The 24,432-nt window shown below is 40.4% G+C and overlaps 1 protein-coding gene across 4 annotated transcripts in view; it reads right to left on the reverse strand.

Moving 5' to 3' along the window:
• Positions 1-24,432, reverse strand: part of grin2da (glutamate receptor, ionotropic, N-methyl D-aspartate 2D, a) — a 141,964-nt gene that overhangs the window by 11,699 nt on the left and 105,833 nt on the right. For all 4 annotated transcript variants that reach the window (XM_058618611.1, XM_058618612.1, XM_058618610.1 and 1 more), the window contains 8 exons: positions 23,783-23,908; positions 22,310-22,422; positions 16,642-16,758; positions 14,320-14,480; positions 12,720-12,789; positions 12,006-12,123; positions 4,778-4,839; positions 3,137-3,307 (listed from right to left, as the gene is read on the reverse strand). In XM_058618611.1, the coding sequence (XP_058474594.1) occupies positions 3,137-3,307; positions 4,778-4,839; positions 12,006-12,123; positions 12,720-12,789; positions 14,320-14,480; positions 16,642-16,758; positions 22,310-22,422; positions 23,783-23,908 (938 nt within the window). The remainder of the gene's footprint in view (positions 1-3,136; positions 3,308-4,777; positions 4,840-12,005; positions 12,124-12,719; positions 12,790-14,319; positions 14,481-16,641; positions 16,759-22,309; positions 22,423-23,782; positions 23,909-24,432) is intronic.

Here is a 24,432-nt window from a genome sequence, read left to right on the forward strand (position 1 = left end):
CTCCCATTCACCGCGGAGTTGGACTGCTTAACAGAAGCTCCCACGCATCAACTGTGTGTCACATAACTTACTGGCTGTATTTTCTACCACTGGACATTTCAATAAACTGGTATGTTAACCCTTCATTTCTAATATTGCCTTGTTGAGACTTTTGTTCTAAATAGTTAAGAATCTGTTATTGAAGATTTATTTAGTCTAGTTATATGGTGAGATTTAACACTCATACCCTCCACCTCTGAGTTGAATAGAAAAGATTGAGTATCATGTCCTGTAAACTGTTGAGTTACATTTCTGACCTCTGAATACTTCAACCTAGGCATTAGGGCTAATCTTCTATGTGGAAAAAGGTCACTGAGTGGTTTTTATAATAGAAACCATCCCTGAACTAGAGCGATGTCAGATTTCTTGACAATAGCATTAAGTTCTTAAAGGGTTTACATTTTCAATGATTGGTTAACTTTAATTCCCAATGATATTTAAAAGTAAACTTAATTGTTGTTTAAATGGAGTCAGATTTAATAAATATTTACTATACTTTATTTTACTTTGGAAAACCTCTTGCTAACGCCGGAAAGACAGAATACTTATTGGGGAGAGATTGTTACTTGGTGGTAGATTTTTCCACCCCTACAAAGGTGAGAAAGTTTTCACTCTTTATAAATTTAGTTTATCCATTAAAAACTGTAGTAAATATTTCTTGTGGCGTTCCTCAGGTGTCATTCCTGGGCCCCATTATTTTCTCTGCACAAGCTACAATAAGGTCCCACATAAAGAACTCCGGACGTCATGTGACTCAGTTTCTGTGGACCGCCATGTAAAAGACCATTAAAGACCATGTTAAGTGCATATAGAGCTCCCGACGTGACGTAAACTCTATGAGTTTCTATGAGCGGCCATGTTGGCAGGCAAACATGCAGTAAATATAAACAGGACCAGTGCTGGATTCAACCTGTCAGAGTTAACTGTCACTTTAAGTTCACGGAGATCGACCGTTTTATCTGATCTGTGCTTATTTACAGGTGTCGAGGACATGACTCCTGTCCCGACATCTTCAAACAACTTCCTGATTGACTTCACTTCATCTTTTCTCCAGAGAAAAGAGCCTGGAGAGAAACAAACGGACACAATCTCTGTGAAGAAATGCTGGAAATGTGTGTGTTGCTGTGTTCAGCATTGTTGTGCAGACTAAACTCTTAAAGGTGAACAGTGCCGTTTCCTGCCAGAGGGGGGCGTCACCTTGGTTCAGCTGGACCTCAGCTTCTCTATACGTAGAGCTCATTTTCACCAGAAACAAGTACATATTGTACATGCTTGTGTCGCGATATCATTTGAGGTCATTATCTATCCTAAACAGTTGCTTTTCCCCAAAACTTTGGACTCTTTTTCACTCGCAGTCGGACCAGACTAAAAGTTCTCAGGGTCATTTAAGTGTGAATTATACACCGTGAATCGCTATAACCTGGTCCCAACTCCCATAAACAAACATCTCATGACCCTGCGCGTGCCTCTCCCTAACAGCAACCACCTGACCTTGATCTCCACCTACGGAGATCCCCGCAGGAAGACTACTTGAATCGTCTCACGGAGGTTCTGAGTGAGGCCCCACCACTGGTGCCTCAGCACTCCGTAGAAGCGGACTGGTCCATGCTCTGTGGCACCATCACTAAGGCTGCAGAGGAAGGCTACTCCAGTCGTTTCCCATCAAGACTGGTTAAACCAATATGACGCCGATATCCGAAAACTGATCGACCAAAAGAGATCTGCCCAGAAGAGAGGCAGAACTGCCCTACCCGCGCCTACCGGCGACTCTTCCAAAAGGCAAAGCACGAGTGCCAGCGAAGGGTTCGAGAGACGCAGAACCTCTGGTGGCCCAGACAAAGCAAACGAGATCCAGTCCTACGCTGACAGCAGAGACCTCCGGCGTTTCTATGCCGCAACAAAGGAAATCTTTGGTCCTCGACGTGGAGGTACCAACCCCCTCCAGAGTGCCAATGGGGCATCCACCCTCACAGAAGACCAAGACATCCTTAAAAGGTGGAAAGAGCACTTTCAGATGCTTCTGAATTGTCCATCTGCCGCGGCTGATGACTTACTCCGTAAGGTTACCCAACATCCTGTCAGGCATTGGATGTCACTTCCCCCTCCTACACCGAGTTTCTGAAGGCGCTGAAACGCATGAAGGCAGGGAAGACCAAACAACATCCCCTTAGAACTTATCTCCCATGGGGGCATAGCCGTGAAGACCAGGCTACTCATGATGATTCTGCGCATGTGGGAGACAAAAGCTGTACCTGCGGACCTGAAGGATGCTAACATCATCACCATCTTGAAGAAGGGGGATGCTCAGTCTGCAGAAACTACCACAGCATCTCCCTTCTCAGCATCGCCGGAAAGATCTTTGGTTTCTGCTAGACAGGCTCCTGGCCGTTGCTGAGGAAGTTCTCCCAGAATCCCAGTGCGGCTTCCGACCATCCCGTGGCACCACCAACATGATCTTCTGCGCCCGGTTGCTTCAGGAGAAGTCCCTTGAGGTTTGATTCCCTGCTCTGCTACTCTACATGCCAATGTGTACTTGGGCAAAGACACTTAATGTTCCAAGTGGTTCCTGTGCTGGATGCGTATGAAAAATGTGCTGCACATAGATGAGCTGTATGAACGAGTGAGTGAATGAATGAATGAAAACTGGCAAAACGGTTTCTACCTCATTTTCACTCCTGCTCCTTTTTATTCAATTTTCTCGTTATTTTCTCTCGTACAAAATGACAAAAATGAAATCTCTTTTAAAGACGTGTTATGTTGTTTTACTCATTTTGTGGGTGTTTTTTAATGGGTGTGTCGTTTTATTTGATGTTTTTATGTCTATTTTATGTGCGTACAGATTTGAGCCTGTTGTTTTAAATGAGCTTTATAAATAAAGTTGGATTGGATTATGTGAATTTCTGTAACGAAACCCTGATTTCCCCCGAGGATGAAAATGTATTTCTGATTCTGATTTTTTAAAACTCTAATAATTCCTGCTGTTTTTACATAATGTGGCTCTAAAACCGTCTGTGACCTCCTCACACATTTAATATCTAGTCTAATGTCGCCGTTCAGGCCATAAATCAGGATGCTGAGGTGGAGGTTGTGTCCTCACCCTGCTGAGAGCCAGAAGAAAGTCCATCCCACCAGATCGCTTCACACAGTGCCGTAATTTCCAGTAGACCAGATGCTCCCAGGCAAACACCAGGAGGCTGAGGCCCATGGCGACCAGCAGCATGTAGAAGACTCCCGCCATGTTGTCAATGTCCAGTTTACTGCTCATCACCTGCAGCCAAGACAAGACAGATGAGGCCAAAGGAAAGGAAAGAGGAGATAAAGGTAGAAATGAAGTAAGAGGGAAAGAATGAAGGAAGGGGACGGAACAGAGATGAGACAGATTTATTACAAACGAGGGCCAATTCTTCTGCCAGACAGCAGATAAAAAGTTAATTACAGCTCGTGGTACAATGGAGACTCCTTTGCTGTCGCGGGATGTCAGGGCGCCCATCTGTGATATTTTAGAGCCTCTGCACTCAGAGAGCGACGCGCCGACCAAAACATGCCAGTCACCGCAAATGACCAGGCTCGCATCAAACGCACTGGGCTTTTCAGGCAATTTAATGTATTCAGTTTCAACATTTACAGCCTTCATCCACAGCCAGCCGCCTTTTATCAGTGGAATTTATAATTATTAACGTTTGATATGAGAGGCCGCGGCGCCTCCTGTGAGGGGCATCACTTTATGTATTCATGAGCCCCTCGTCTTTTGTTTGTGCTGTTTGTTTAAAATGAGCAAAAAAAGAATTTGAACTTTGTGATTGTGACGGTGTTTTTGTCGAGGCTCAGGTTATAATCTAACAAAACAACAACAACAAACCACGCCCACAGAACGCAGGACGACAGACGTTTGTGTGTGTGTGTGTGTTCACAAAACAAAAACCTCCTGATAAGAAGCAGGAGTTTGTTTCTGAGTAATCAAATCTCAAATTGAGGGTGATGACAGGTTATTCAAAGTCTCTAAGTCTCTAACAACACTTAAAACAACACTGAGAGCTCAATTTGAAAAGTTCGCAAAAACAGGCTACAAATCACGTCCATCCCCACTGGTCGTCCGGTCAAAACTCCGCCCCAAAGGCATGTTTTGCGTAACATTAGCAGCTCATGTTTTAGTAACTTTGGTCACGTTTTTCTTTATAATGTCAGTTATGTCTGTATGAAGGTTGTAGAAAAGGACGAGAGAACGTTAACATTAAGGGAACGTTAGGAAAACTTTCCATATCAACCAAAGGAGAACCTTCAGGTGATGTTCTCCTAAAGCAGTACTTCTCAAATAGGAAACAATTCATTCATTCATTAACAGAAGAAAACAGACATGGTGTGGTGGTGAAATCAGCTGTGTGAGGGGAAGAGTCTGGGCGAGCCTCGCGATGATTGAACAACAGAGTGACAAAGATAGAGGACTCAGACTTGACTAGATTAGAAGTGGTTCGGAGGCTTAGTTACACTTTTCCAGTATCACTGTGAAGGTGAAATTTGAGTTTCAGGGTAAAATAAATGATTTATATAAATACATATATTCAGACGTAGGATGTGACGAAATGTCGACTTTAAACTTTATCTCTTGAATTCACAGATAAAAGCTGAGGAACTTCTCTGACTCCAGTGGGATCAGCTGACGTCGAGCGACATTTTTCCATCCGCTCCCTAAAATAGAGCGGAGCAGAGCAGAGGATGAACGTGTGATGATGGATCGTACCTCGATCTTATCGTTGTGGCAGATTCCTGACAGCCAGAGACGCTCCAACATATCAATCTCATCTGGAGGGAGAAGAAGAAGAAGAAGAAGAAGAAGAAGAAGAGGAGGTTAACGAGAGGGAGAAGCTGCAGAGAGAAAATTAAATCACAAGATAAAGAGAGAAGAAAAGAGGAGGAGGAGGTGTGAGGTTCAGAGGGAAGAGGAATGAGCGGAGCAGGAGACACTTTGAGGAGAACCAAAGTAAAACAGCGACAGAGAGAATCCAGGGGATTACAGCCCTTTGTCACAAGAGGAAGGGAGGTGAAGAGAGGGAGGAGGTGAAGAGAGGGAGGAGGTGGGTCTATAGTGAAAAAGGACAGATGATGAAATACAGCAAAGAGGAAAGAAATGAAAGTGAGGGTGTGTGAAGTTAAAGATGAAACGTAGAGAAGACACAAAGTGAGAGGATGTTAAACATGAAGAAACGATACGTACAGAAGAATAGATCATTTAAAATCACAATAAACTAATCTATAATCATTGATCATCAACTTTCTAATGCTGTGTTCGCAGCATTAGCGAGACGATAGACGCGATAGACGCGCGTCAACATCGCATCTGTCGCTCGAGTTCTTTAGCGTTGACCAATCAGTTCAGTCTCTGAATGATGTCACGCACTCGCCAGCGTCCAGAATCCACTTGGGTGAAAATATAATTTTTTTGTGTGGAGCTGTGGAAACGTCGTCTTGTGGCGGTTTCACAACGACCATACGGAGTCGTACGGAAGTTTCACCGTCAACTGTGGGAGCTCGTCGGGCAAAAGTATCGGCAGAAGCATCTCATCCACGCGGAGCTCCCGAAGTGTTGGTGGCGGTTGTTGTGAGACCATCACAAGACGACGGTTTCTTCTCTGCAGACGTTTCCACAACAGAGAGAAAAGAAATGGCCACTACGGGCGGTGCAATAGACACGATGGGCGGCGCCAAGTGACGCAACAAATCACGTTTGTTGTGGACACAGGTCACATTGTGGTTTTCAATAGTCCAGCCCGACTGTTTTCGGTAAACTGTCAGTCAAAGATGCAGATGTTCTTCAGTCAGTGTCTGCAGACGTTTGTCGAGGATTTAGAAATTAGAGCTAATTACTGAAACAACTACTAAAAAGAAAAGGTAAACATTTATGATTGATATCAGAGGTTTCAATCGTTCACCTTTAACTGGCTCATACAGAAAGTGTACGTTACGTTCCATGAATGTAGTCAATTCCATGCTGTGATAATAAGCTGATGTTTCAGTTATTCTATATGCAGATGACGCTCTTCTCTTCACAATCACAAAAAAAATCAGTGTTGGCAGAAATGTAAAACACTGCCCATAAGTATTTGTACAACAAGTGTAGAATTGTTTTACAGCTGACAAAATGGACGTGAAGGTGGACAAAAACCAACTCTGACAGCAGAAGAGTGGAGAGAATAATGAAAGAGTTGTTATGTTTTTTCTGGTCTGTGAGGGCCACCGTAGTTTCCTGAAGCACTAGCGAGAGAGAGGAGCCGTCCACAAGTTGCTCACCATTAGATGTCACTCATTCTTCCACACTGGACCTTAAAGTCTGTTTAAGTCACCTGCTGCAGTTTTTAATATTTCACACAGAATTAATCGAGCACAGAAGTGTTAAATACGAGCGGAAAAAGCCAGAGAGGCTTTTTAGAAATGTGAAAGGAAAAAGGTTTGAAAGAGAAAGTTATCAAATGAGAAAAGAGCAGATCTTTGAAGCTGACTGTGAAATGACCCGACGACTGAGCTGAGCACAACCGGGGCAGAGCGACACGACACCACATCTGAGATGAAAGGCAGCGGACACACACACACACACACACACTCACACACTCACACACTCACACTCCGAGCCGCAGTGTACTGGGACTCTCAGTGCTGGACGTTAATGACTTAATCAAAAAGAAATAAGGGAAAGAAGAGATCAAATGTACAGAGAGAGACAGATGAGGACGCAGCGGACACACACGCGCGCGCATGCACACACACACACACACACTATTGGACAGTGTTCTTAATGAAGACACTGATGGACATAATTACCCCTAACCTTAACTATCACAACTATATAGCCTTAAACTGTAATCTAAACCAAATCCACCCTCAAAAGGTCCTTAAAGGTGCGATGACAAAATGTCCTCACAGGTTTGACTCACAGCCCCACACACACACACACACACGCGCGCACGCATGCACGCACACACACACACACACACCCACACCAAAGTCCATAGAGAAAATCAGTGATTTTAGCTCGCGGGCACACAGGGGCAGGTTGTGTGAGTGGTTTATAGTTTCAGTTTCTTGTTGGAAAAGTGTGTCTCACAGTGAGATACAGACGTGAACATGTTGTTAAGATATTGTAGACTTAGTACAACAATTAATAGAATGCACACACACTCTCTCTTTCTCTCTGAGCTGCGCTGTGATAGGTCAAAGTCTCAAAAGGAGCAGCAGAAGTCTAGTTTGTAAACCACTCACTCTCCCACACCAAATCTCATAGAGAAAATCAGTGATTTTAACATCACACACACAGGAGTTGTTGATCCACTGCTGCCTCCATCACTGAGTTCTAATGTCTGATTTTAGTGAATTTGGCATTTGAAATCCTTTATTAACATTTACCTCAGTGACACAAAGTGACCACACGAGGCAGCTTCTGAGTCTGTGTGAGCTAAAGTCACTGATTTTCACTATGGGATTTGGTGTGGGAGAGTGAGTGAGTTTACAAACTTCAGTTACCTGTTGGAAAAGTCTGTCTCACAGTGAGATAAAGACGGACTGTATGTCCTCACAAGGTCAACATGTCCTCACAGCTGACTACACACACACACACACACACACACAAACTGTTTACATCACAGTGAAAAGAGAACCCAGTCTTCAAAGCTCACAGTGACAACATTAATCGACCTCGGGTTAATTAGCGCTGTCTGGTGGAAACGATTCTTCATACAAAGACAGATTAGAGTGTCATGACAGAGACATGTTGACTCACTGCGAGTCAAACTTCTCCAGCAGCAGCAGCAGCAGCAACAGCAGCAGCAGCAGCAGCAGCAGCAGCAGCAGCAGCAGCAGCCGTGTGAGGGAACTCAAACGTTTCCCAGCCACTGGATTAAAGCAGACTCCACTGGACTGACCTCATTTCACACAAATCTTAGTCACTAATTCTGTGTGAGGCTCGCTCCCATAATGGAATTCATCCAGTCTCTGACTGAGTTCCCGGCTGACTCGTCCGCCTGTGTCCGCCTCTTCACCCTCTCACTCTCTCTTTATCTTCCTGTAAACGCGTTCATCAGCGGCGAACAAAGCTGCTCTCAGGGACAAATCTTCTCCACAAAGAGTCTGACGGATGTGTCCTCTGTCTCACCTGCTGCACACGTCACGTCAAAGTCTGCACCAATGAAACGAGACAAACTCTGGAGAAAAGATGGAGCTCGTCCTGTTCTGTTCTAAAGGGACAGTTCAGGTTTTTATAAAGTGTGTTTGTAGTAAGCTCCTTCCTTTAGGCATGGGAACAGCGGATCATCTGTCTCGGTCTGCTGGATTTACAAAACAGCTCACTATTTGGCGGGAAGGTTGTTTGTGAATGTTTAGACTAGCTCACTATTTGGAAGTCTGCCTCTTGGTAAATGTCGAGAACAGCTCATTACAATAGCTCGTTATTTGGCAATCAGTTTATTGGTGGATGTATGGAACAGCTTATCGGTCTGTTGCTAGATTTATAGAAGAGCTCACTATTTGGTAGTCCGTTTGTTTGTGAATGTTTAGAATATCTCGTTTTTTGCTAGCCAGACTAATGGTGGATATATGGAATAGCTCACTATTTGGCAGTTAGTCTCTTGGTAGATGTTGTGAACAGCACATTATTTGGCAGTCAGTCTGTTGATGAACATATATATATATGTATATACAAAAGCTTGTTATTTGGCAGTCGGTCTGATGATGGATATATGGAACAGATCACTATTTGGTAGTTTTGGTAGATATCTGTGTGGGGCTGTAGAGAACAGGTCATTATTTGGCAATCAGTCTGATGGTGGATATGTAGAATAGCTCATTATTTGGCAGTCAGTTTTCTCCACACCCTCTTGATTGAAAGAGCTTCTGGCCTCATAGAACATTTTTACATTTGTCTTTAATTTAACTAAAAATATTTTTTCCATTTCTAATCTTTTCATATTTTCTAACTCGTCAACTACTTTGATACTAATTGTTGTGTCTGTGTCTATTTTTTTCTGTGAAACAAAATAACAATCACATAAATTAAAGAAAAAAAGCTTTAAATTGGTCTATATATTTAAAGACATGATATTTACATCATCTTCATCTAACCTGTGTGTAAATGTATTAGTGTGATGTATTTCACACATTTTAACAGTCCAATAAATAAAGAATCAGTAGAGCAGTTTGTGTTTGTGTTAATTATTGATCATAACTGATTTTATTGTTTGTGTCGATAATGTGAGATTCACCGTGTGGAACAGAGAGAAGACGACGACAGAGTCGCTTGAATCTGTGGAAATGAGATTTTCTTCAGGTCCTCACTCGGGGTCAGAAGCAGGAAATTAAATGACACCAGATGCTGATGACTTGAACCCGAGTGGAAACTATTTTTAACTCGTGTTGTGTTCCTGCAGCAGCTTTTGTTTCCTCTCATGAATTTATTATACATTAATGTTCTCTCCACTTTATTTACGTTTATGTTCATTTCTGTTTGGTTAAACTAAAACTAATTCCACAAATGAAAGTGATGATTGAGTTCAAGCCCTTTTTCATTTTCATGAAACTGTGTTAAAAAATGTAATTTAATAGTCGTGTGTCCTTCATCACATTTTGGCAATTTCATAAAGTTTGAGTCTGAACCTCTGAATATTTTATTTGACCAAAAAGTGTATTTTCATTAAACTGAGCTTTTTAGTAAATACATAGATAAATAAACTGTTTTATATCTTCTCTTTTTCGTCAACAAAATTTGTTCTTTAACAATTTAATCTTATATGACATAAAGACATTGTTTTAGTGAATAAAATAAACACTAAACTGAAACATGTCACTGTAAATCAAAGAGTTTTTCATTTTCAAATTTGATAAAAACATTTAACTCTATTTGGCAGGTAGTCTGATGGTAGATATATTGAACAGCTCACTATTTGGCAGTCAGTCTCTTGGTAGATGTCAAGAACAGCTCACTATTTGGCAGTCAGTCTCTCGGTAGATGTCGAGAACAGCTCATTATTTGGCAGTCAGTCTGATGGTGGATATATACAATAGCCCATTACTTGGCAGAAAAAAACATAGTGAAGTGAATTTCAGGTGAAATTTCATCTCATATTTGTCAGATTTTAAATGTTTTATTTCATCTCCTTTTTTTCAACAAAAATTGATCTTTAAAAAGAAAAATTACATTTAAATCTTATATTAAATAAAGACATTGTTTTAGTGAATAAAATAAAAACTAAACTGTAACATGTTTTTTCTGTAGCTGCAAATCAAATCTCTTGTGATTCATCTTTTTAAATCTTTTTAAAGAAAATATCAGATTAGATTACATTATTTTTGTTGAATTTTTGAATGTGGATCAAGTCTATAGTGTAAACTTTCCTTTCAGAAAAATGTTCACATTTTACACATTTAAAGTACTTTGCAAGTAATAAAACAAGCTTCTGTGTTTCCTGCACACTTTCTCTGTCTGTGAAGAAAAATCTCATCATTTAATTAAAACTGAAAGTTTCTTTATGATCAGCTGACGTAAAAAAAGCACAGTGACTGATTGAATCCGTTTCCCCGGAGACAGACGATGTTTTCAGGGTGAGAGAAGGGAAGTGAGGTGAGTCCCTGAAGAAAACATCCCAAAATATTCATCTTTTGGTGAGTATCTTAAGAACATGTTCACGTCTTTATCTCACTGTCACACAGACGTTTCCTTTTGGAAACTGAAGTTTGTAAACCACTCACTCTCCCACACCAAACCTCAGAGAGAAAATCAGTGATTTTAACATCACACACACAGGTGTTGTTGATCCACTGCTGCCTCCATCACTAAGTACTAATGTCTTATTTGAGTGAATTCGGCTTTTGAAATTGTTCATTCAGATTTCAGTTACACAAAGTGACCACACGAGGCAGCAGAGGACCAGCAGCTCCTGTGTCCCTGAGAGTTTTGGTTTAGAAATTCAGTCACAAAAAGCTGACAGACAGTGAGATAAAGAGGGAAAACAATATTCTTGAGGCATTGTAGACTTAAACTGGTGTAGATTTTATTGGGGGGGGGGGGGTTTATTAAGTGGCAAAAATAAATTTTTACTTGTGAAGCTATGATTTCAGACTGACTTTGTCCATCTAACACTAATAAAAGAAGCTGATAAAAGCAGAAAAACTGTAATGTGTGAACACAACGAGTGTTCTGCAACACAATGATCCCAAACGACTTGCTGCTGGAACTAAACTGCAGAAGAATCAGCAGCTCTGAAAAATCAACATCCAACGTCCCCGAAGAGTCCAGAGGTCATCTGAACCAAAAACAGAGAGCGTGGAACAGAAAAGGAAGTTCATTTCCCGGAGGTGTGTCCACACGCTTTTTTAAATCCAGGTGCAGCATCAGCAGATGCAGCAGCGGAGACTCCTAAAGACTGAGGAGTCTCCTATTTTCTGTATATTTCATGTTTAAGTGTTTTTAAACTCTTTTCTGTATATTTAGGTGTTTTACACTAAAGGTCGAAGTTTTTTTCTCTGGACGGTGCAGATTTCCTCCCTCTGATAAAACACAACGATGACATTAATAATAAAAAAAAATCATGAAACATCTGTAACCAGTTACTAAACAACAATAACGGTCTGTTTACAGTATTTTTAATTAAAATAATGTATAAGGTCATCAAAAAAATTAAAGATAACTTAAAATTCTGGAGGGAAAAAAAATACATTTTTATGAGTGTAGATTGTGATATTTGTAATAATTAATCTGTTAATTTACATCTGTCATCTTAATGGATCAGAGACTCCGCCTCCTGAGATGATGTCATCTAATCCTCAGCATTTTGAGTTCATAAAGATGGCAAATATTGGCCTGATTAATCAGTTTATCTCTATTTTACTCTATATTTGACTGTTTTTCTGTTGCTTTGCAGCATAGGCAGTTCTTTTTTTTGACTGCTATGTCACTCCCATAAGCCCCTCCCCCTTTTCTGGCTTACCGTCTCCCACCAGCTGCAGCAGCGCGAGGTCAAGAGGTCGTTTCCAGCGGGAGTTTTTATGCAGCGCGATGCCGTAACCTGTGGTGGCAAAAACTTTACCAGAGCCGATGGTCATCACCTGAGGACACACACACACACACACGTGTGAATATCTGGATTAAAAAAGTTCTATTATTACGGGACATTGTAGGAAAAGTTGTAATAATTATAATAATAATTAGCGCAGTTGTTGCAACATCGGTCTGACATTATTACACACACACACACTGGGACTTTTGATTGTTGCCATGGGAACCATATGAAGAGCAAACGGATAAATAAATCAGCAGCAGCTTCATCCTGAAATGACAATAATATGAAGACGCTCGCGGCCGTGAGGGAGAATATTTATGTGTGTTTTTAAACCAGGAACCACAGATTTTTGAATGATGTTACGTGGTCCTGACTCTTTTCAAACTAAATGGAATGGATCCATAACTCTCAAGACTATTTATATTTTAAAAAACAACACAGAGACAAAATTACTGCAATAAACCAACTGCTAAAAAAGTGTAAAAGAAATGAAATGTGTAGAAAGAATGAAAAAGAATGAAATTTGAAATGTAAATAAACTAATCTAATGCTTAATTACGACTTTTATTTCATGCTTATTTTCTGTGTATTTAAGTGTTTAAATAATGTAGCACACATGAACTCGCCCGGCAGCCATCTCACCTTGCAGCCCTCGTCCTTCCTGGCCATGTAGTTCAGCACGGCAGCGTCGTAAATAAAGGCGTCCAGCTTCCTGTGGGGGGGGGGGGGGGGGAGGAGATACAGCAGAGGGACGGAAATCAGTCACCTGAGCAGAGCAACCAGAGGACAGAGAGACGGAAAACAGACACTTTTCTGCTACTTTCTGCTACAACAACCACACACAGAGAGAAGATAATCGTCAGCAAAGAAGAGAATCTGTAACAACACAGAGAACACCACACCAAAGTCCATAAAGAAAATCAGTGATTTTCACATCACAGCACACAGGAGTCGTTGATCCACTGCTGCCTCCATCACTGACTTCACATGTGTTATTTTGAAAATTCGGCTTTTATAATCCTTCATTCATGGACCTCAGTGACACAAAGTGACCACACGAGGCAGCAGAGGACCAGCAGCTCCTGTGTCCCTGCAATCTGAAATCACTGATTTTCTCTATGGATTTTGGTGTGGTGTAAAATTACGCCATTCATTTTCTTAATTTCATTATCAGTGATGAAAGGAGGAAGAGCTGCTCCTCCTCCTCCTCTAACAGGATGAGCTGGTGTGGATGTCACCCTGCTGCTCTGTGTACACAGTGTCTCTCTGCGGGACAATCATAAACACGTCCCCCGTGGACGACACCAGGAGCCTGAGATTCGGTGGCTGCTGACGCGGCGAGAATCTGTCCCTGCACTGCGGCTGCAGCTCTTTTACTCCTCACTTCTTCTTCTTCTTCTACTAAGCTAAAACTCCCGAGACAAAGATTAGAGCGCAAGCAGAGAAGAGACATTAAATTAAAATGTGTCGTAAACAATATTTTTCTCAAATAAAGTAAAACAAAAATGTAGATAAGAGAAAAGTTTGGAACTAGTTTTTAAAGCTGCAACAAGAAAAACTTATTTTATCCACTTAACACTAATAAATCACTAATAAAATCTACACTAACTTAAGTCTACAGTATCTTAAGAACATGTTCACGTCTTTATATCACTGTAACACAGACTTTACCAACAGGAAACTGAAGTTCATCTCTCCCACACCGACGTCCATAGAGAAAATCAGTGATTTTAACATCACACACACAGGAGTTGATGATCCACTGTTGCCTCCATCACTAACATCTAATGTCTTATTATTTTAATTCAAAATCCTTGGTTCAGACTAACTTAAATGACACAAAGTGACCACACGAGGCAGCAGAGGACCAGCAGCTCCTGTGTCCCCATGAGCTAAAATCACTGATTTTCTCTATGAGGTTTGGTGTGGGAGAGTGAGTGGTTTACAAACTTCAGTTTCCTGTTGGAAAAGTCTGTCTGACAGTGAGAAGGTCACAAGATAATTTCACTTTTCTTGAAAACATTTAAAACGTGAATGGCAGGGCAGTGAATGTGTGACGTCCTTTACCTCGTAGAATATCAAAAAGTCCTTAAAGGCAACAATAACATGCTGTAAAACCATTAGCAGTTTAATTATTCTAATCCGTGATACGAAAATATAAAACTCTGACCTCCTATTTTATCCTTTAAGCTCCTTATTCTTCTGTTAAAAGCTTAATTCTTGAAAAGAATCCTCTCCTCACCCAGTCTTCAGGTTGTCGATGGCCTCCTCCACGCCCTTCTGGTTATTGCGGATCATGTACTGGTGCATGTTGGGGTAGTTGGAGCGGATGTTCTCCTCGGTGCTGCCGTTGGGCACCGTGCCGAAGCGCAGCGGCGGGTACTGCTCTGTCGGCTGCTGGAACTGAGGGAGGAGAGAAGAAGAGATGAGGTGGCAGGAGGTTAGAGCGAGGGAAGGAGGCGAGGAGGAGAGAAGATGATGTTTATACTTTAAGTGTGTTCACATTAGATTTAGGTAAGATGAAGATGTCACAAAGAATGATCATACTTTAATCTCTTTTAATGATCTGCCTTCTCTTCTTTGTCTGTTTTTAAATCTCTCTTCATTGGCCTTGACTTGGTTTAAGTTATTTTCTATTTTATTTTACGGTTTTATTTATTTTATTTGATCTGTTTTTATCCACGCTTTTATCTCTTTAATTTATTGGAGTTGTCTTTCGAGATTCTGTGTCTTTTATTTATTCTTCTGTACATCACTTTGGTTCACTGTGCTTGTTTTAAAGCGCTTTACAAATAATGTTGGATTGGATCAAAGTGTGTTACAGAAGTCCAGCCTGGAGCTAATAAAAGTTTCCAGATCTTCACAGTGAAGAAAGGCTTTTATTTTGGCTAAAAGGCCAGGTTGTAAAAAGATGGATCAGAAGTCCTCTGCACAACAATGAAAAGATTAATAGTCGTCCCTGAAAGAAGCATGGACAAAGAAAAGAGAGCTGGGCCGAGGATAGAGCCCTGTGGAACACCACAGGTGAGATGATGATGATGACCATGATAACCGAGAAACTTCTGTTTGTCAAAGAAGATAAAAGTCTGTTTTCTCTCTTTTAAATCTAATGTTTTTAATCCTTAGATACTTTTCCTTATTGTTTTTTATTGCTAATGTAGAGCTGCTAATGTAAAGATGCTAATGTAGAGCTGCTAATGTAAAGATGCTGATGTAGAGCTGCTAATGTGGAGCTGCTAATGTAAAGATGCTAATGTAGAGCTGCTAATGTAGAGCTGCTAATGTAAAGATGCTAATGTAGAGCTGCTAATGTAGAGCTGCTAATGTAAAGATGCTAATGTAGAGATGCTAATATAGATACGTTAATGTAGAGCTGCTAATGTAGAGTTGCTAATGTGTTTAAATTCTAACACTTCTGTAAAGCACTTTGAATTTGAATTTCCTCCTCCTCCTCCTCCTCCTCCTAAACCGAGGTGCTGAACCTTTAACTGCTTTATAAAGCAATAAAAGTGTTTTAAATGTAATTCAGTGGTGAAGATGAAGCCAGAGAAGAGATTTCAGGATGACGATGATGATGATGATGATGTGTTCAGGTATCTGTGTGTGTGTGTGTGTGTGTGTGTGTGTGTGTCTCTAACGTGTGATGAGTGTTTTGATGACTGAGTGAAAACGCTGTTACAGTAATTGCGTCTGCTTGATATGAATGCATGAGGAGGTCTGAGCTGTGAATGCTTTCATTGATGATGTGAAGATTGTAGGTGGGATGAAATCAGGATAAAAGAGATTTTTTAAAAGCTCAGAAATAAGAGATGAAAAGACGACACTAGTATTTCACTTTTTTGTCAACTCAGCCTTTTCTCAAATGTTCCTCCGGTTTTTCAAGAAACAACCTGTGATGACCTCATTTTATTTATTGTCCTATCTGTTTCTGTGGAGAAAATTAAAGAGAGGATCGAGAGCCTCATCTCCAGGTGACTAAAGGGACACTTCACAAAATACTCAACTTAACTAAAATCTACGTCAATTTAAATCCACGATGTCTGAATGTTCACGTCTTTATCTCACTGTGAGACAGACTTTTCCAACAGCTGGTGGGGACACAGGAGCTGCTGGTCCTCTGCTGCCTCGTGCTGTGTCACTCAGGTTAATCTGAATGACAGATTTTAAAAGCCAAAGTGACAAAATAAGACATTTGAACTTAGTGATGGAGGCAGCAGTGGATCAACAACTCCTGTGTGTGTGATGTTAAAATCACTGATTTTCTGGTGTGGTAGAGTGAGTGGTTTACACATGTCAGTTTCCTGTTGTAAAAGTCTGTGTAACAGTGAGATAAAGATGTGAACATGTTATAAAGATATCGTAGACTCAAACTGACGTAACATTTACTCGGTGAGTATTTAGTAAAGTGGCTAAAATCTGTATTTACATCACATTAAGAGAGCAGAGCTACTCAAGTTCAAATTGTGCTTTAATTAGGCTTAAAATTAAACAGCATTAAAGGCTGGATCTCTTCATCCACTCATCATCCATCCATTCATCATTCATCCATTCATCCAGCCCATACCTTCTTATCTGACAGCCCTGACACCGTGTCGATGTACTCCTCCTGGATCATGAAGGCAGCCAGGTTTGCAGTGTACGACGCCAGGAAGATGACAGCGAAGAAAGCCCACACCAGAACCTGACAGAGGAGGAGATGTTAGAGGAGGAGCAGAGTCTGAGGAGATGTTAGAGGAGGAGCAGAGACTGAGGAGATGTTAGTGAAGAAAGCCCACACCAGAACCTGACAGAGGAGGAGATGTTAGAGGAGGAGCAGAGTCTGAGGAGATGTTAGAGGAGCAGAGACTGAGGAGATGTTAGAGGAGGAGCAGAGTCTGAGGAGATGTTAGAGGAGGAGCAGAGACTGAGGAGATGTTAGTGAAGAAAGCCCACACCAGAACCTGACAGAGGAGGAGATGTTAGAGGAGGAGCAGAGTCTGAGGAGATGTTAGAGGAGCAGAGACTGAGGAGATGTTAGAGGAGGAGCAGAGTCTGAGGAGATGTTAGAGGAGGAGCAGAGACTGAGGAGATGTTAGTGAAGAAAGCCCACACCAGAACCTGACAGAGGAGGAGATGTAAGAGGAGGAGCAGAGTCTGAGGAGATGTTAGAGGAGCAGAGACTGAGGAGATGTTAGAGGAGGAGCAGAGACTGAGGAGATGTTAGAGGAGGAGCAGAGACTGAGGAGATGTTAGAGGAGGAGCAGAGTCTGAGGAGATGTTAGAGGAGGAGCAGAGTCTGAGGAGATGTTAGAGGAGGAGTAGAGACTGAGGAGATGTTAGAGGTGGAGCAGAGACTGACACTTTAACATCTGCAAACATCAACGTTTGTCCTGAGCAACAAAACTTTTAAGGTGAGGACATGTGGTAAGGTTAAGGTTAATGCTAAGGTAGATGTTAAGGTTAAGGTTAATGCTAAGGTAAATGTTAAGGTTAAGGTTAATGCTAAGGTTAAGGTGTAAGTCAATGAAATTTCCTGTAAGGTCATGGACACCAGACTGTGTCTGTGTGTTTACAAGGGTCCTCGTCCTTGTTACCAGAGTAAAAGTCTTGTTGTTGCTGTGTCCTCCTGTGTCCACCTGTGTCCTCATGTCTCCACCAAGTGTCTCTCATAATAACGACTGTTTGTCTCTGTCTGTGTTTTTTTTAATAATCAGCTGAAGTTTGCGTCCTCTGTGCGACAGGTAACAACTTAATGACTGACTCTGTGCTGAGCTGAACCTGCAGGTAATGATGTGACACACACACACTCGTGTGTGATGCCTGATACATAAATGATAAATGATGTTATGTTATGTCTGCACACAGATGAGATGAGATGTGCTGCTGATGATGGTGGTAGACGCGGTGGTGCCGGCAGCGCTGACTCGCCCGCGGGTCACTCTGTTTGGTCTAATGAGGATCATTGACGGTCGGGTCACAGCAGCGACGCTGCAGGTGTGACAGACGCACGGACGGGAAGAGAAGGTGAGAGGTGGACAATCATCAGCGGCTGTTTACGTCAGCGTGTTCAGGAACTGTCCCTGTGTGTGTGTGTGTGTGTCTGTATACAAGCACAATTTATATAAATGTGATTTTTGTCACACAAATTATCAGGTTTTCTAAGACTTTTTTTGTTATAGAAGTAACATGTTTTTGTTAATATTAGTAACTTTTTTTTATCATTGCAACCATTTGTAAAATGTTTGTAATTTTGGTAAGATTAACCTTTTTAGTAACATTATTAATATTATTGTTTGTTTTGAGCATAAATTGTGTGTTTTGATTATTTTCATGAAAATTCTGCTGAAACAGACGTATATAAGATCATTTTTTGTTATAGAAGTAGGATGTTTTTGTAAAAAAAATACAAAAAATTGTATAAATTGTACATTTCTTGTAAAAAATAGAAACATTTTGTTTAACAAAACGAGTAAAAATGTACAAAATGAGTCAAATTTTGTAAAAAAAATTAAATTTGTTTAAAAATAGTGAAAATTTGTTTAAAAAAATATAAAATTAGTAAACACTTTGTAAAAATAATAGTAAAAATGTAGTACAAATTTTTTTAGTAAATATGTTCTAAAAGAAATTTGTAAAAAAATTCCAACATTTTCATAATGGTTTTGTCACCATTATTTCATTGTTTTAGTAAAATTACCACATTTGAAAAGATTTTTGGTCAATTTGCATTGGGTGAATTATTTTGTAGCTTTTTTAGTAACATTCATTTTTGTTATCATGTGTTTTTTTTTTGTCATTTAAATGTTTCATCACCTTTAAACATGTTTAACAGTAACACAGTGTCTAACCTTTTTCATAACGTTAGTAAAGTTTGTCTTTAGCATAAAATCATGTGTTTTGATGATTTGGATGAAAACGGTGCAGAAACAGACGCGTGTTGATACGAGCTAAAGAATCCACTGTGTGATAACATAGGCTGCTTCAAGTGACTAAAAGCACAATTAAGAGACTGTTTCACAGGTTTAAGGAGTTGGCATGACACACACTTTCTTTCACACACACACACACACACACACACACACACACACACACACACACACTGCAGCTGCTGTAATTGCTGTGTTGTTGAAACTCAGCCAAGAAGCCGCAGTGAAAGACGTGGATTAGTCTTAGAAACTTGAACCTGCAGTCAGAACTGAGCGGGGGGGAAATGTGCTTGTGTGTATGCCAAAAAGTGTATTTGCATAATATCCTTAATGAATTAGATTAAAAACACACACATATATATATATATGTATAATAAACACACCCCTCAGCTGTGGTGTAAATGAAGGAGGAGGAGTAAAAAGAAAGCAGCAGGGAGGTTGAAGGACGAACTCCGCTCCTGTGAGCCAATGTCAAAGCTTTTAAAACTTTAATGTGCCACATTAATAAAACACGCGTGTCAATGATCCATCAGTGAGAGCTGGATCAGCAACTGTTGACCCTGCATTGGCTTCTCACACACGCACACGTGTGTTAAATACTGCATGGACAAATAAATGAAAGGCATGTGATGAATAATCTCATTAAACATTGAAGGCGTCCTGTAATATAATAATATACTGTATTTATTCTCTGTGCTTGTGAGGATCTGAGGATTCATCAGCTTGAGAATAAAGCTGAAGGTGTTTCTGTTTATTTTTAAAATCCCTTTAGCTCATTGAACCATATATAACAGTTTTGGTCAGTGATGGTGACAAATATTGCAAAGGAAATGCATTATTTATTCATTGCTGTTAGAAGTGGACGCTGTTTTTGCTTCGGGGAGATTTAATTTTTCGAGAGAAAAAAATATATAGTTGTACAATCTCTTAAAATCTTTCACAGATCAAAACATTTAATCATAACTCTAATTAAGAACGAGTGATAATCAAAACTATAGACCACTAATCTGTTTTTATAGGTAAATAAAGAGGTCAGACAAAAGGAAATAACATGTGACGCATAACAAGCCAAAAATATTTAACTTATGTGAAATTAAGGTACCAAAAAATTTACATTGGACTGTCTTTAAAAATGTTTAATGGCCTTTTAAGACCAACATGCAGTACCATCTATGCCCACCAGGGGACTGCTGTTGTTAGCATGAAGCTAAAGTCGTCCACACGTTCAGATAAGATTTGCTTGTTATGGATGATTTTTATGAAACGCTACACGTTGTGTATGTGTTTTATGTAGCATTTACAGAGCTTCTTCTCATGCTAAAGATGCTAAAATGACATGACATGACATGGAATGTGGTAAAAAAATTCAAGAACTGGGTCGCTTCAATCCAGTGAGATGAGCGACGAAGCTACGATGCTAACATTGCGTCCCCATCAACAATGAAGTCGGTCATTATGTTAGCGAGCTAGCTAACATAGGAAACTTTCTTTGGTGTTGATTTAAACTTTTACAACAGAATAAAGATTTTTAAATCCATATTATTTCACAAAGAAGAAGAAAAACAATGAAAACTGAGTTTGTGGTAAAACTTTTTAGCTTTAGGGATTTCAGCTAGCTTCTTTCTTTCTTTCTTTAGCATTCTCCATGAGCATTTTACAGAAATCGCACTTAACAACGTAATAAAAATAAAGTGTTTTGCTGCAGTGGAATTAAGTTCTTATCTTTTTTATCATATGTTGTATCAGAACTATGTCACCTGTGATCCAGTGCGATGAGCAATGTCGCTACGATGCTAACATTGTGTCCCCATCAATAATGAAGTTGTCATTATGTTAGCTAGCGAGCTAACATAGGGCACTTTCTTTGGTATTGATTTAAACTTTTAAAACCACATGTTTACACAAAATAATAACAATAATAATCATAATAATAACAAAGGTTTGCTGCAAAGTGAAATGAAGTTCATATAGCATATGTTGTGTTGCTAGTATGAAGCTAACACAATGTGGGTGTTTTTTATGATTTGTTTCAGTTTAATTAAAAAAAAAAAAAATCATGTTTTTTTAACTGAACTTCACCTGTGATTCTGTGAGTGAAACAGATGATGTGATGAGCTAACGCTATGCTATTAAACTAACACTATGTCCCCGTCAACACCAGAGTAGGTCGTAATGTTAGCATAGACTCACTTACAAACTAGCTAGCCTAGTAAACTTCACTACTGTTTGCTGTTAAGTGACATTTGTCCACTTAAAGATTTAAAAACTACAAAAAGATAAGATTGTGAAGCTGATAGCGTCTCTGTGTGTATGTACAGTTTATTTCTCTTTATCTAAAAACAGGTGATGTTAGCTTCAAATCTCACAGCCGACAAATACAAAACCTACAGTCTGACCAAAAAACGACCGCATTAACAAAGGAAACACAGGGAATAACAATCAGCCCTCGTTTCTCCCCGATGAGCCGTTTAGAAACCTTTGAGCAGCTAATGAGCTGTTGAGATGATTGTAGTTGTTGGGAAACGTGCAGTCAGAGAAATGATTTTCTCTCTTTCTTTTACTTCTGCTGGGTTTGGAGAAGCTTGTTTGTCTTTTCACGTGAGTGCAGAGGGAAAAGCAGCGGGTGTTAGAGAGACCGACCGCCGCGTAACAAGTGACTAACACACTCTCAAAGTGATTACACCGTCTCACAGCTTCACTTTGTTTTTTAACCTGATTACACGTCTGCTCGTGTTTGTGGGTTTAAAAACACTAAAAAAACAACAGCCATGATAGAGTTAGATAAAGTTGATGACAGAGCAGCGTTGATTAATTGAACCATTAAAATTATATTTAAAAGCTAATAAATGATAATGTGATAAATATCTGAAAAATCACAATAGTAAATTGTCCAGTGTTCATCAGTTAATCTCATGATTAGTTTCTTTAAAATAATGGACGTAAGTATTTGTTTTTTAAACACACTGAGTGTTTTTTTTCTCCAAATGTCATTAAAAAGATATTTAAGAGATTAAAGTCACATTTAGATTCAGGGAACAGCTGCTAACAGTTGCATTGCTTCAGGAAATATTTTTAAGTGTTTTGTCATCATCATCTGTCACAAGAACTCTTTAAGTTTATGGTTAAAAAAAATCTCTGTCTAATTATAGACACTATTTTATCCCCGACTGCACGCAGATGTTGTGAAGGACTTCCAGAGATCGATGGAAGAACGTCTGCAGACAGAATCTTTGCTGCTGCTCCTGCAGTCGTTCCTCTACATCCTCTCTCTCTGTATGAAGCAGAAACTTTCTGTCAGTCAGCTGCTGTGTGAGCTCTCGTGTTTACCATGATTTTGCTGGTGGTTCCTCGAGGATTCTCCACAGGCACAGAATTGTTGAAGACGAGCGCCCACAACAGCCACACTGACTTCCCGATGGTGAACTTGGACCCGCCTGACTCTGAGAGACAAAGAGAAACAGAGATTTATTACATTTCTTCTTAAATAAATTCAGTTTACAGCACTATGGTGTCCGGTGTGACGGTGGAGGTTTTACGCTCTGCTCTTGTGATGTCAAACCCTTGTAATCTCACACTAACGTGAGGTGCAGTGGTCTGGCTCACATTAGGTGTTTCATTTCACACACAGGTGCTGGATGAGGCCGAGGTCTGGGATTTGTGCAGACTCGTCCACATGTTCCACAGCGAAGTGAGAAAAACCACTTCACTTCATTATGGACCTGACTTTGTGACCAGAGCCACAGACTTTCAGGTGTTGTTGAAGTGAGTAGTAGCACAGAGTCAGTGCTGACTGTGCTGCTTCAGCCACTGGCACCGAGAACTTGGCGTGGAAAAACGTGGACTCCAGCAAAAACACGGGAAAGAAGCCAACAAACAAAACACTCACCCAATAAAATCTACATCAGTTTAAGTCGCCGATGTCTTTAAGAACATGTTAACGTCTTTATCTCACTGTTACACAGACTTTTCCAACAGGAAAGTGAAGTTCATAAACCACTCACTCTCCCACACCAAAGCCCAAAGAGAAAATCAGTGATTTTAGCTCACAGGGACACAGGAGCTGCTGGTCCACTGCTGCCTCGTGTGGTCAATTTGTGTCACTGAGATAAATCTGAGCAAAGAACTTTAAATGCCAAATTGACCAAATAAGAAATTTGAACTTAGTGATGGAGGCAGCAGTGGATCGACAACTCCTGTGTGTGTGATGTTAAAATCACTGATTTTCTCTGTGGGCTTTGGTGTGGGAGAGTGAGTGGTTTAAATCTTCACTTTCCTGTTGGAAAAGTCTGTGTAATAACAAGATAACATGGCAGAAAAATATTTTAAAGATACCATAGACTTAACATTAAGAAAAGACATGATCACACCATATCTGTGGTTATTCTGAAACATAACAAAGCCACAAATGATCCTGGTGACAGGGTTAAAGCATGAAGCCACCAACAGACGTCAACCTGTTCCTCTAAAATCCCCATAATTACACTTATTAGAAAGCAATATAACAGTTGTAAGTGTTTTTTCAAAAGGAACAGAGACGTCAAATCAACCACCCACATCAATGTTTGAGTCATTAAAAACAAATGAGCCTGAAAGTAGGTGTGGAATGATTGTTTTGACTCGTGTGCGGTGAGGAGGAGAGAGGGAGAGAGAGAGAATAAAAAAGGAGGGCAATTTCCATAATTTGAGCAAATCGTCCTTCCTCAAATCAGCCCCCTCTCGTTTTGCATAAGTGACGACATGAGGAGCGTGAGCGGCGGCGGCGGCGGCGGCGGAGGAGCGATGAGTTTTTTGCCCTCTTACTCTTGGCGCTCTGCAGGCTGCGGTTGTATCCCACAGGGCTGAAGAACTCAAAGATGAAGACGGTGACAGCCACCACCGACAGGCACATGACAAACATCATCACCCACACGGCCGGGCTGTACGGTTCTGCAACACAACACAAACACAACAAACACAAACATCAGGTCAAATCTGGAAAGAACCACGGACGCAGAGAAAACCTCACGTGTAACTTGTTGAAGATTTCTTGCTTTGACCGTTTAACAAACAAAACACTCGCTCAATAAAACCTACATCAGTTTAAGTCCACGATGTCTTTATCTCACCGTTACACAGACTTCACCAACAGGAAACTGACGTTTGTAAACCACTCACTCTCCCACACCAAACCTCATAGAGAAAATCTGTGATATTAACATCACACACTCAGGAGTTGTTGATCCACTGCTGCCTCCATCACTAAGTTCTAATGTCTTATTTTAGTGAATTTAAAGTTTTAAATGTCAAGGCATTTAAAGTTCTATGCTCAGATTTATCTCAGTGACTCAAAGTGACCACACGAGGCAGCAGAGGACCAGCAGCTAACATCACTGACAGACAGTGAGATAAAGATGATATAAGAACCTGAACTATCCCTATGATAAAAAGCATTTTTCATCATCTCCATCAAA

This window comes from Solea solea, chromosome 20, assembly GCF_958295425.1.
Source record: "Solea solea chromosome 20, fSolSol10.1, whole genome shotgun sequence".
In the NCBI taxonomy this organism is placed as follows: Eukaryota; Metazoa; Chordata; class Actinopteri; order Pleuronectiformes; family Soleidae; genus Solea; species Solea solea.